General features: G+C 38.1%; 1 protein-coding gene across 1 annotated transcript in view; it reads left to right on the forward strand.

Moving 5' to 3' along the window:
- ST7 (suppression of tumorigenicity 7) overlaps nucleotides 1–13,876 on the forward strand; it is a gene marked incomplete at both ends in the record, with an annotated part of 132,888 nt that overhangs the window by 95,349 nt on the left and 23,663 nt on the right. Inside the window, one exon of the mRNA XM_079534631.1 lies at nucleotides 9,181–9,295. Within this exon, the coding sequence (XP_079390757.1) occupies nucleotides 9,181–9,295 (115 nt within the window). The remainder of the gene's footprint in view (nucleotides 1–9,180; nucleotides 9,296–13,876) is intronic.

The raw sequence follows: 13,876 nt of genomic DNA on the forward strand, positions 1-13,876 counted from the left end.
AGCCAAATCCTCCAAACTGAATTTAGATGCCTCTAGAGCTCTTTGTTGTGAGTGAGCAGAGCTGAGAATTAGCAGGTCCCTAGATGAAATATAAAAGCAACAGTACCTCTAGGTCACAACTCCAACACATTAAGAGCAAGAGTAGCATCAAGTCAGCTTTGCAGATGCTTTTCTTGGACTGACATGGAGCTATTTATTTCTGATGAATGCACACCACTATTTATTCATGGATGACATAAATAATATATTTATGAGGAAGTTTGAACATGAATGTGTCATTGATGGTTTCTGTGTGATTGATGAGGGAGGAGGTGAATTTATTCACTCTGAAAAGCACATGAAGAATATGTTGGCTGGGGACTGCTGAGTCTAGCATCATGGAACGGAGGGTGGAGGCCTTGTTTGTGTTTGAAAGATTGAAAACAGATTTCTCAAGGCATGGAACATGATGGAAATGAAGTGTTAAGAGGTTCATGACACCATCTGGGAAATATGATTGGGATGTAGTGAGTCTTTACCACTTTGAAAAAATAAAATATTTGAGAGTGTTTAATTCATGGCAAATACAAGGCCATCTTGAGGAAATTACTGATGGATTACACTGTCTTACTTCAATTTTATGTAAGAAAGAGAGATCCTGCTTAAAACACCTTAATGAAAAGAAAATGAGTTGCTGGTGACTTTAATAAGATTTTGGGTAATTGGTTTTATTACATTGTCAATAGAAAATCATATTATTTAGTACTTACTGAGGATATTTTAATTATTTCTTCTATTGTTGAAACCAAATAGGCATCTGTCACTTCTGTGATTGATGTTGAGATTGCATCATTTTGTTGATTTTGCTGCTCTGATTTCATTCACTTAGTTCAGTAGAATTAATCAGAATGACTAACCTGTAATTTTTATGGAAACTTGTCATTTAAGTACACATAGGTGTTGGTTTTGCTTATATGTCTGATGATAACTATTTACTATGTTTCACTATAGAAACCAGCAGCTGTCACTATTTGTATATATTGAGTTAACTTATGAGCTCATTTTGATTAGCGTGTTGTTGGAATAGCTCCAGCCTAGTCACCAGAGTTGTTCCAGTTTTATTCCTCTTTATGTAGAGCATGATATGGTTTGCGAGGGAACCAGCTCTTTTACCATCCCAGAGGAAAAAATCTTCAGTGCTGGTTGTTTCATTTGTTAGGCTGATTGTGTTAGGAGGATTTAAACTAGCATGTTCCAAACAATGCTGGAAAATTTGGTATGTGCAGAGGAGAAAGGATGTAGTGGTGACTGTGGGAAATCTTCAGTATTTCTAATCTTTACTTGGGGATGTTATTGCTTTCAATAAGAAATAAGACAAGAAACTAGGTGCTCAGGAGCAAGGATTGCTTTTTGCTGTCTGCTGATTCCCTCATCTTTACAGGAGAAGAAAACTATGCTGGGTGTACATTTTATGTTTTCATTGATTGGAAGCCAAGATGTGTGGAGGGTATGCAAAGGCTCTTTTCTGTTCTTTGGCAGGCACTGGAGCAGTAGTTGTCTGTGCTATTGAATTTCCCTCGAGTGAGACACTGAGTATCCAGGTGGAAGCACACAGTGCAAGAAACTGAACTGTCAAATCAGTTCTAGCTTCGTAGGATTGTTCTGGAGAAGGTTTGGGCTGTGGAACAAGCTTTCATTGAAGGGTGATGTGTGTTTACAAAAGAGAAGGGAGGCAGGCAGAAGGCGTGCTAATGAATGGAGTGAGCAGGTCTCAATCATTTTCTTTTTTAGAGAGATGAAACAAACCTGTTCTCCTCAAGATGTTTTTATCTCCTACACTGTGGCCCTGCAATTCCCTGGAAGCTGCTTTGTAGTCTTAGCAAGTATATGTTTCCAGGCAGTAGTGTAGTTGCTGCTTGCTACATCCTTTGCAGCTTTGTTTAGCCACAAGTAGCATTTAGGAAGACACTCTCCAGGTCTTTCCTCAGCACTGGAGGCTAGAAAACCAAACACTCTTTAAGGGTCAGAAATTACACTTTATTTTATTTCTGGCATCAGTCCTGTCTGCTGAGAAATAGCTCTTACTATTATGGACCTAGCTCTGAGAATCTTGCTAGAGATATTTCACTTGGGTATGTTTGTACGTTTGTCTCAGTCACCAACTGCAGTGTCTAAAATGCATATTTTGTGTCACAAAGCACAGCAAGGAACCATCAGTGCCAGTGCAGCTTGCACTGTTAGAGAGCTGAGTGCTTATCGGTGTGCTGCATGATAACTTCTTTAAAGACTTGTGCAGCCCTGAACTTTTCAGGTGTTTTAAAAGGTATTGTCACATGGAGACATCAACAGGGTACTCAACTGTGCTGAGTCAACTCTGATGATACGCTTCGGCTTTTATCTTTTTATGACCAACAGCATTAGTGGTTTTTGCTGGTGTGCCAGTTCTGTAAATCTAGCATGCTTCCCTGGCAACCTCTTGTATTTGACTTTGAATGCTCTTTTCTATTCAACATTCTCTTGAATTCTGTATTTCTGTGTGCATTGCTGATTGCTCAGAACCAGAACAGTGTTCTGCACCTTGTATTGTCAAGCCTAGTGAAAGAAAAGAATCCTGACTGCTAATAAAGATGTTATGATCCCTAGCAACTTAACAATGCAACTTCTGCAGCTGCTTGCGTCCATGCCTACTGTCTGTCCCAAATTCTTCTGTGCTTTAGGCAAGGATTAGTGAGTCAGTCTTTGGCATGTGTTACACAGGTCAGGCGAAGCAAGCTTCTTTGCCTTGAATGCAATGCTAACTTTATTAAAACCTGTAGCATTTGTTAAAAGTGTCATTTATTAAAAGTGGAAGCAAAAATTCTTCTGAGTTCAAGAGACTGAGAGCTACCTTTTACATTTTAGATAAGCTCTACTCCTGTGAATCATGACATTTGCCAGTCTCCACTACATAAGAGTGTCTTCAGCTAATTCTTGTTCAGACACAGAAATTCTGCAATAACAGTAGAATATCCTTCATTAGAATGGACTCTAAAGTAAAACAGAGGTGCCTGGGATTGCCCTAATGCTGTTTATCCATTCATTTTACCTGCATGTGAGTCAGACCCCTCACTTTCTGTCGGCAGTGATCCTATGCAAAACCTTCAAACCTAGAAATTTGGTGACTATCACTTAAGCCCGATAACAGATTTCATATAAACTGTGTTTCAAATTGTTACAGCTGGGTAACTACAATAAGAGATGGACTTTTTAGCATGTATCGAAAATACGCATTTTTCCAGCAGAACATTTGACCTTTCTCACAATATTTGTCTGATACACTTAAGGGCATCTTGCACCCAAATGGAATGAAATGCCTGTGTGTTGAGCATATGTCCCGCAGAGCAGAATACTTGTTTCCTCTGCTAAGGCTGTACTGCAGTGTCAGTTTTTGTTTTTCTGACAGTTTGTTGAAATGTGTCTTCATCTTGCTGAGCATATAGTTTGCATTATCAAGCCCTGTGTGGAACAGGCAACCACATTTGATTTTTCATCATATGTAATGTATATATCCAAGGGTTTCACAGAATCATAGATTGGTTTGGGTTGGAAGGGACCTCAAGGACCAACCATCAAGTTCCAACCCCCCTGCCGCAGGCAGGGTTACTAACTGCTAGAGCCAGTACTAGGCCAGATTGCCCAGAATCCTATCCAACCTGGCCTTAAACTCCTCCAGGGATGGAGCATCCATAACCTCTTGGGGCCAGCACCTCACCACTCTCTCAATAAAAAACTTTCCCCCGACACCTAATACAGATTTTCCTCCTTGAGGAAACCATTCCTCCTTATCCTATCACTATCTACCCCTGTAAAAAACGTTGATTTCACTCATGTTTATAAACTTCCTTTAAATATTGGAAGGCCACAATGAGATCTCCCCGCAGCCTTTTCCAGGCTGAACCAGCCCAGTTCCTTCAGTCTGTCTTCATAGGAGAGGTGCTACAGCCCTATGGGAGTGGGCTTCTATGTACAGAGTTTCCAACACTGTGATTCTGTTAAGGCAGAGTATAAACTCAGAACATAGTCACATAGTCTTACAGGGACTCTGCTAATTTGGACTCCTTTTTGTCAATCCTTTTGCATCACTTCTTGTCCAAGGGCTTTGTATGTCCTTTAATTATGTTCATCCATCTCTCCAGAATCTCCTAGCCTGTTTTTGAGCTACTAGATCATTTCCTTCTTTTAATTTCATTTCAGAGTCTACCTCTAAAATTATGAAAATTTCTGCAAAGTACTCGAGGATGATGTCAATGAAGTGTTTTTTTCTGAAGAGGGCTATGAGTGATGACTTCATTTTCATGCTTTATGCTGATGGTTGATGTAACAAAAATTATTAGTTTCTCATACTGCTTTTATGCGATGTGATTATTTTGTAGTAAATGTACATCTGGAGCAACTTCTGCTCTTCTGGTTTCGTGCCACATCTGCCTTTAAAGTTCTCTTAATTCCTGGAATGTGCATTTTTACTACATAGTTCAAGTAAAAGCATTTTCATAATTATATTCCTTAAAGTGCTGAAGTCTTACTCTGAAGTCTTTAATCCTCCAGTTAAGAGAGAACATACAGGCCTCATGTTCTAGCACATTTCCTTAGAGTTTACATAGTGGGTAAGATATTTCTCTCTTTAATGTCGGATCCTACTTCGAACGAAAGACACATTGTCCATAAATATTTTGGGACACTAGAGCTGATTTTGCATTTGCCAAATTAGAAGTTGAATATCAGCTGAATTTTATAACTATTCCACCCCAAAGTTAATGTGAACTGGAGCTTTTCTGCGTGCTAACCTTTGCTGACATTTCTTCTCGCCTTGCCAGGTGAGCTGGCCAGGGGTTTTTGATCTCCATTCTCCGACTTGGCAAATGAGCTCTAGTGTGTTTGGTTGGCTGTCAGATAGCTTCAGTATCAGAGTGTTTACAACAACACTCTTTACCAGATCATTTTTAGCTTGATGTTCTAAGAGTAAAGTTTATATAATCAAATCTCAATTTCTGCAGAAGGAATGTTTGAGCCATCATTCAGATTCAGTGAAATTTGTGAGCAGAACAGAATGTTAAGAAGATAATACATTTCTGCAGCTTTTGTGGGAAAAGTGGCTGAATAAAGGAAAAAGATCATGTTGGTCAACTGACCAGAGAAAACCTTAAACATAATTTTTTTCTATTAGACATCACTGAGTCCATTTGGAGTGACATGTCTCAAATGCCTCAAGCCTAGGGCAAGCTTCAGACAAAGTTTAAGACATCTAAAATTTCAGCCGTAGGTAATAAAGTCCTAGAAAATTAGGGTTTCTTTTTCATCTGCTCAAAAATGGCTTGATCTTTTGCCTTTTTTGCTTTCTTTGGTTAACAGCACTTACAGATTGTAAGTCATATACCAGAAAACAACTTATGCAAAGTACTGATGAAATTAACAATACTATCCGTGCTGTGTGCTTGTGTTTTCAGTGGTGGTTGATAGCCACACCTGGAAGATGGCAGCTTCAGTCAATCCTCTTTTAGGAGACAGATTTTACCATTTCAGATAGACACGGTGGTAACAGATGGGAGCTAAAGTTGAAGTAATTTCACTGTTTCCACTGAACTTGTTTGTTGCTGTTTCTTCGTTTTAAAGTGCATTTGCTTTCCATATTTATGAATGCATTCACTTGAAACCATTGATTTTAAAATATTTATGTTTGTGAATGTATGAGCATAAGCAGCAATGAACGGTTGTGTGCACTGCCCTTAAAATATGTGGCCATCTGTAAGCCGCAATGCAAATAGAGAATAAATGTGTCAACACCAGGTTATGTATAAGATCATTCATTTTTCCACCTCTGTATTCTCTCAGGTCCCATGGCTTACTCGTAGGCATAAACTATAACTTCAAGCTGTTCCCTACACAAATAATGTGCCGTTGCTAATTGATACATGAGGTTATTGTCATCACAGGGAAAAAAAAAACAGATATAGCAGTTACAGCTACATTCCTTTAAAATGTTTTAAAAATTATATCTAAATGAGAAAATGCTGATGATGGAAATTTTCTCAGGGAAGGGAGTCCTCTTCATTAAAGTCTTCTTTGGGAGATGTAACTTGTTCCTCATCCAGTAAATCAGAGTGGGATTTCCTCGTACCGTAAAGCACTTTTTGTCATCATCACTCTTTCATATCCATCACAAAATCACTGAACCTACACCCTGCAATATACATTGGGGTGAGTCTGGAAATACAGCCCTCCTGGGACTTGTGATAAGATCTCCAATTGTGTCAGTCTTATTTCCAGAATTTTTCTGCAAACTTATACTCCCAGAATGTTATTTATCTACAAAATAAATAATAATAATAATGAATTATCTGTGAAAGCTACCATTTGTGTGTATTTGCAGTATAGCTAATGAATCTTTCAAATAAGTGTTTCACTACTGATGTATTTATTTCCCCCCAAATTCACAGAGCAATTGGAACAGAATATGGGTTAATGCACTAGAGAAAACATTTTGACCAATGCAAGTTCCAGATAGAATCCTTATGAGCATATATTTAGTATGATATTTGATATCTGTTTAATCATCCTATATTTTAAGGATTCGTGGCCATGCTGTGTTGGTTTTCATATGGTATGAAAACAAGCTTAGCTCAGAGAAGTGCAGCTCTTTCATACTGGCCAAGAGTCCAACTAACTCAAGTGTTAGAATGACATCCTCAGTCCTAAGCAGTGTTCAGTGGCTTTGGTGAGAAATCTTGAGCGCTGAATTTGGTGACTGTCTCTTGAGATAGTAAGGTGCGGAGAAAAGTGACAGTAGAGCCTTTATCTTGTCTTCTGAGTGTAGTGGCTGCCACCAAAATGTCGACATTTGTCTGTTACAGCAAGGATAGTAAGAATTAAAATTGATAAGCTGCACAATTCCTCCAGTTTGTAACACCGCAGAAAATACATCTTTGGGTTCAAAGGCAGGTGTGTGCCCCAAACTGGAGTCCAAAGAAAAGCCCAGTGTTGCGAGGGTTTCTGGAACGTGAGGGTGCCTTCCTCACCTCACCCTCCCAGATGGCGTGCCTGTCTTTAATGCTCTGTGTGGAATATGGGCCAGCCCTGCTCCCCATCTGTGAAGGAGCAGCGGGGAGCCGGCCCACAGTCAGCTTTCCATTGCTCCCCAACGTGACGCGGTATTTGGCCTGCCCTCAGCGCCCAGCAGGAGATGCTGTAACCTCTGTGGCTTTATTTTTTTTTATTTTTAACTTCCCCAGCATTTCCTCTCACCGTGAGGCCTAAATTGTGACCTGTCGTGCTGTGCTTCCATCTAATTGGCTTTACTTTCTGGGAAGCTTCTCAAAAACTAGGTCTTCACCATGACTGAAAATCATTTGCAGTAAAAGCTATATACCGACATAATGAGCTCATCCTCTACTTTATTTAATTTTTTTTCATAGCAGTTGTGTTGTCATTTGTGCACAGTCAAGTTTAGAATAGTTGAGTGGCTATTTAGAGTTGTTTTAATTCTGTAGCTTGAATTTTAACTGAGTTCATTTTGACTCAGACTCTTAACATTCAACCTTTCCCAGCTGAAACCCCTGTTAACACGTGTAAATTCAGAGGCCTTCTAGTCCAAGCAGTGACCTTTACTCCGCTGCTGTCTTAGGCGAGGTTTATCACTCTGACAGAACCAAAGTAGAAAAAAATCAGTGAATGATGTCAGTGAGAAGCAAAGAGAACCAGAGTAGGAACTTTTACCGGCCATAGTACATCTGTAACTAGCTGCAGCTCTTCCCTTTTCTTCGCTGATGGAGGGAAGATTGTTCTGCCAGCCATTATTCATTCCCAGTGAGCAGGGATAATCTTTCTTAATCCCTTGGAGGGGCTTGTTTGCAATATGTTCATTCTGTACTTTAAATCACTTTTTACGTAGGACCAGATTCTGTCATGATTTTTCCTGCCAAGTAGTAGTTTCGACTGTTAAATATGCAATAGTGAGCATGGACAAGAATGAAAAGAGATAAACTGCGTGCTGGATCCATAACTGTGGAATCCAGCTATGTGAATTTTCACCTGCAGTTATTTTTCTTCATGAGCAAGTATACAAACTTTTTAATGGTCAAAACTCTTCATAAAGACAAGCGAGCAGTAAGTCCATTATTTGGAAAACTGAAGAAGGAGGAAAGCCTGCAAACTGTGCAGGTTCATCTTCACAGGTTCATCTTCAGCCATTAAGACTAGGAGCATTATGGCCATCCATAACATACGTCACATAGACAGTACTAATAGAACAACCATAAGGAAGACGTGAGGAAGCAAGGCTTTTGTAACATTTCAGTTCTTTGGAGAACCATTCTGATAATAAATATACATATGTTTAATCATGTAAGCAGTAAAAATGATGCTCCTAGTAAGTGTGGTTTCAAAAAGGAGATGCAGTAGAAAATGACCTTCTGTCATTTGGAGCTGTGCAGACTTTGAAATGGAAGATGTCTAAGAACAAATTCTTGATATTCCTCAGACATTTCACAAAGTTAAAGGCACTTACATGGAAGAGGATTACATTAATTTAACTACTCTCTTCATTCAGCTTGCCATGCAAGACAGATTCTTTACTCACAGTGTTAGATTTGTATAATCTATGCCTTTTATATTATTGTTGGTTTTTTATTTTATTTTTACTGCTAGTATTGGCCATTATTGTAATTGTTTTTTAAAGTATCCATGATTACAAATCATAATGCACTTAATAAATATAGCTGCATGTATGTAAGCTTCTGTCATTTGATTTTGTTCTGATTTTCTTCAGTGTAATTTCTATTTTTGCTACTGATATGCCAGAGAAGTACTGGATTGCTTACTACTGATATACCAGAGTTATTCTGGGGAAGATTCTTATCCAGTGCAATAAGAAAACCCATTTTCATTTTGAAGAACAAAACCTGTTAATAGTATGATAGTTGCACATTCAGACAGCAGAACTTGGGTTTGACTAATTGTGTGTTATGCAAAGCATGTCTTGTCAAGAAACCTGACCCAGTGTCCATTTAGAGCTCAAAAATTTTTGAGATAATAGTGAACTCAGGGAAAGAGAGAAGAACACAGGAAGCAGAGGGGTTTTAACTTGATGTTAGTTATTTCAGTGCATTTTGAGCAAGAAATCATTTTCCATGTTAATAATCTAACCCTTTCATGTGTTACTGATTTTAGTTGATGAAGGAATTTCCTCTTCTCAGCATGTTCAATATCCATGAAAACCTGCTAGAAGCTTTGTTAGAACTGCAAGCATATGCGGATGTCCAGGCAGTCTTAGCGAAGTATGATGGTAAGTCCATATATATGTATATATGTATACATTTATTTTTTTTATCTGTGGTTTTTTTCTATTTTCTAAAGCACACAAAAGCATTATTCATTAGTCAAGCTTTTAAAAATTAAGAAATACTGTAATTTAGGTGATTCACACAAGCTTCCTAGATCCTTTTACACAGCCCTTATTCCTAAGATTATGCATTAAATTTTTTTCCTGCCAACCCTGCTTTATACAAAATAACGGAATTCACTTACTAGAAGCTCTTCAGTGATGTTTAAAGAATGACTGTTCAGGTTCAGCAAACTCTTCATTGCATGCTGTTCAAACATTGTCTGAAGACAGGATTATCTGTTCCCATGTGGACTTCTCGTGAATGTTGACTAAGTTGCATACAAGTACTTTACAGATATTAATTGATTTCACTTCACAGCAGCCCAGTGAGTAGCAAACTTCATATCTTAGGGGGAAAACTTGGAAAGCTCAGTGGACTTGGTGAACTTTTCACTCTCATTTCATTTTCAGTATTTCTGTAAGCATTAGCCTAATGCAGTATGTGTCACTTTCTTTGTTTAAGTCACACCTCTTCTTACAGCCTAAAACAGAGAATGGACTGGGTAAAAATCACCAAATGGCATACTTTGTTAAGTTAAATGGGTTTTCTTAGTATTGTGTAGAAACTTTGGGACAGAAACAGGAATAGAATCCAGTTATCTTGAGCAACATTAATCATCCTTAGCAATGTCACTCTTATTTTCCCCAGTTTACTCACTGTCCACTTGGTAAGTTCTGCAAAAATTGAGTCAAGAATGCTGCAGCCATCAATTTCCTGTTTTGTTCCTAGATGGTCCTCAGAAAAGTGTCGTTCTGTGTGCTAGAATATGGCAAGGAAGATTAAGAAATGAGTATTATCCAGTTACACAACTGAAAACTAGATGATAGTATGCAAACAAAGTGACTGAATTAAGTGAAACAATATGAATCTTGATATTAACTCTCTAGCTATATCTTGCAGCCTTTAAAATGTTTTTAATTATTAGATTTACAGATTTTCGTGTGTTCCTTAAATATGACGACCAGTATGGGCCCTGGAACCTATACTCACAGTACTTTGGCCACTCTATTTGGTTCTTCTGAAAAACCTGCCATCCTTTTCATTCTGTCTTTAGCTGATCTTTCCTATTTGTCTACTGAACTTCTTTCTACTTCAGCTGTTTTGCACAGCAAGTTTCTGCATTCTTTTGCTCCCAGTTCCTACCAGAAGCTCCTTGTTCAGCCAGTGCTACTCACTCTCAATTTCATCTCTACCCCATGTAGATGTACCTGTACAGGTTGGCTTTTCAGGGCAGTGATGGTCATAATATATCTTCTCACCCACTTTACAGTTCCTGTCTTAGCCATCTTTTCTTTTTCACTTACCACCTTTTCCACTTTCCCCTTTTTTCTGTGGCTTCTGTCTTCTCTTTGTTGAACTTTCTCTGCTTGAGTGCCAAAATGCCAAACAGAATAAGAGCCCATAGATACAGAAGGTTTTCCCTGTGAGCTGCACTACTTGGCCCCATATAATTACACGGAGCTGTGGCAAGAGGATAATGTGTAAGTTCATCATAATACTGAGAAGTACAATTGATGAACAAAGAATCTTTAGAGGGTATAAATGAAAAGAAAAAAAAAAAAGCCAAAGGTTCCATTTAATATGTACTAGCTGCTTTCTTCTAACATTTTATAGCTTAGTAAACTAAGATAAATTTTAAGGAGGTTAGCAGTTGACTGCTGACTTGCCGCTAACATGGTCAACCTGCCAAATTTCAGCCTATGGCTGAGCTGAGGTATTTTAAGGGAAGTGTTTGCAACTGTTAGCAATTGTTGCTACCAGTCCAACATGGAATGTTTTCAGCTCTTTCTGGAGTTGAATCATTCTAGGCAAAGATCAAAGTGTTACTTGGGCTTTTAAGTACTGCCATCCAGCAGCAGTAGCAACTCTGCTAGAGATCTTGGTTATGCTTAGTTTGGTTGAAAAAATCTGCAGTAGAAGTGGTAACATGGTATGTGATGCAGATGTAGTTCCCCACGTGTTTTGGCACATTAGAAAGAAAGTAAATAGAAATGCCTATTTTTCTGCCCCAGGCACAGTGGGACTTTAACACCTCCTACTCTTTAATGTAGTTCTCTAATAATAGCTCTGGGACATAGCAGACCTATGGCAGAACAGGGAATTAAATCAGCCTTCCCAAATTTCAGATTAAGCTCCTGTGCTAGGTCTACTTTTGCATACTGAGCTGATCTCTAGTTTTAAACAATATCATGGTAGCACTTTGTGTTATAGAAGGTGATAAAACTGTGGAAGGTGAATTTTGTTTTCTCAGAAGCATCTGATGTTAGTCAAAACTGAGGTTATAAATGTATCAGATGTGTATTTTTCAAACTAAAACTCTTTTTACTTTATCTATTTGCATTTTCATCTAATTCTTTGCCTTATATAAGCAGAGGTATTTGTATATGCTGGTATACACGAAGACTCCACAAGCACAGGCTTAACCAGCATGACTCTTACAGCTCGTGAGTCTCAGAAGGCTCATCTCACGGAGTCTCAGCTCGTTTTAGAACTCATCAGCTTCATGTGTTGTAAGATTTATTGGATTATAAAACAATGAACTCATTTATGCTTTCCCATCTACAGTTTCTGTTGGTCCCACTCCACTGTCTTTTTTTTTTTTTTTTTTTTGACTGGGACCAAACTTGACTTATTGTATTTCGATAACATGTGAACAAATTATTTTCTTGAGTGGCCTGCTCCCACCCTGAGTTAAAGCATTAGAACACATTGTGCAAAACCTCAGCCTCTGCAAGCAGACACACTGCTTTACCAAAAGCTGTGTGTTAAATAGTGTTTATATTGTGCACCTGGCAACAGAGCTGATGTCTATACTCATTATTCATGGAAAAAGGGCCTCATTAGAGGGAAGTCATGCACTGCTGCAGAGCTACATCATTATAGTTTCAGAGTTCAGTGCCTGTCAATAGAGTGCAGATGACCTAAATACTGTTGAATTCTAAAAGAAGTTTTGACTCTGTTTTGACACACATCCATGTTGTTTACAGCAGAAATAGTTATGGATGCTGAAGAGACTCATGTTGATGGAATAAGCTTCTGGTGTTCACAGTAGATAATGTTTATCTGCTCTTCCCTTGCTTTTTAAACTGATTGTTTTTCAGTGGAGTAGATCTGCTTGTTGTGATGCTTAGAACAAACGGTTTATTAACTTCCTTGGACAGCCAGGTCCATTGATTGTTATTCTCTGGTAACTTGAGCGTTGTGTGACAACTCAGACCTTCCTGATAATTGAAAGTAAAATTTAGAAAGGATAGAGGCCCATTTATGTAGTTGTACTGATGCAGTGATCGCTCCCTAAACCGCTCCTTGTTTTCTTATTTCTTTAAAGTCGGTCTTTACCAAAGAGACTTTAAGCCTTCTGGGTTGCAGGGGGAACATCTTATCGTCATTCTCCTTTCACTTAAGCACTTGCAAAGGAGAAGAATCACATCACCATATAGACAGTTCTGAATTCGGATCACTAGAAAAGAGAATTTAGAACTCAATATACATAGAAATAAAGTGTGAGGGGTTTGATTTGTTTGTTTGGTTTCTGTCTTTTGTTGTGGTTTTTTTTTATTATTATTATTATCTTTTTATTTGAAGAGGTCTCATTCTACTCCACACTATTACACTTTTATTTGGTAACTGCTTACTTCAAACAATCCTGCTCTTAAGTTAGTGTGAAATCAAAATGCAAACCTTAGAAATAAACAATTAGAAACAGTCGTATTTGTCTTGGAATATGCATGATGATCAGGAATTGATCGTATTCTTATTCAGTCTAGGAGTATAGATTGCAGAATTATTTTGACAGATTTTCCTGTGAAAGTCAAGCATAAAAGGAATTTGGACCTTTACTGTTTCGAAATCCAAGTAGTTAATGTAGAGAAATAAGTTTTCTAGAATGCAGCACATTCAGGGTTATTCTACTTTTTATAGTCTGTCCTTTTTGTGTCCTTACAACTTATGAAATATGTAATTTTAATTACATCAAACTTCACAGCATTTCTTTTGTAAATAGATAATCAACTAATTAGATGGAGTATTCATTTATATCAGCTATGGTCTCTAGAGCTTTTGTGTATATATACATATTTGAGATCACAGCTGCAGGCCATCAGTTTCATTACTCACCATGATAATGTCTGATACTACTGAAGAGATTTTCTACCTGGTGGAGCTAACTTGATGTTTCTTCTCCATTCTAGTGCAAGAAAGTTTTTTTTTCTGAGTTAAAGATATAGCAAGTGGCAGTATGGAAGCAACCTTTCATGGTATTTTGTAATAGTTCAGTTTATTTGAAAGAGAGCTGTTAAGTTCCTCTTAGTTAAAGTCAAACCAAGCCTACTCTACCATCTCAAATGCAAATCAGGTAACACCTCCAGTTTGGATAACAGGAGTATCAGGAGAATGGTTTGTCCTTTTTTCCCTTACGTTTTCTTCTTCAGTTTCTGCATCTGAGAACTGGTTTCTTTATCTCAAAATCACTTGCTACCTGT

Source organism: Tetrao urogallus, assembly GCF_951394365.1.
Source record: "Tetrao urogallus genome assembly, chromosome: 1".
Classification (NCBI taxonomy): domain Eukaryota; kingdom Metazoa; phylum Chordata; class Aves; order Galliformes; family Phasianidae; genus Tetrao; species Tetrao urogallus.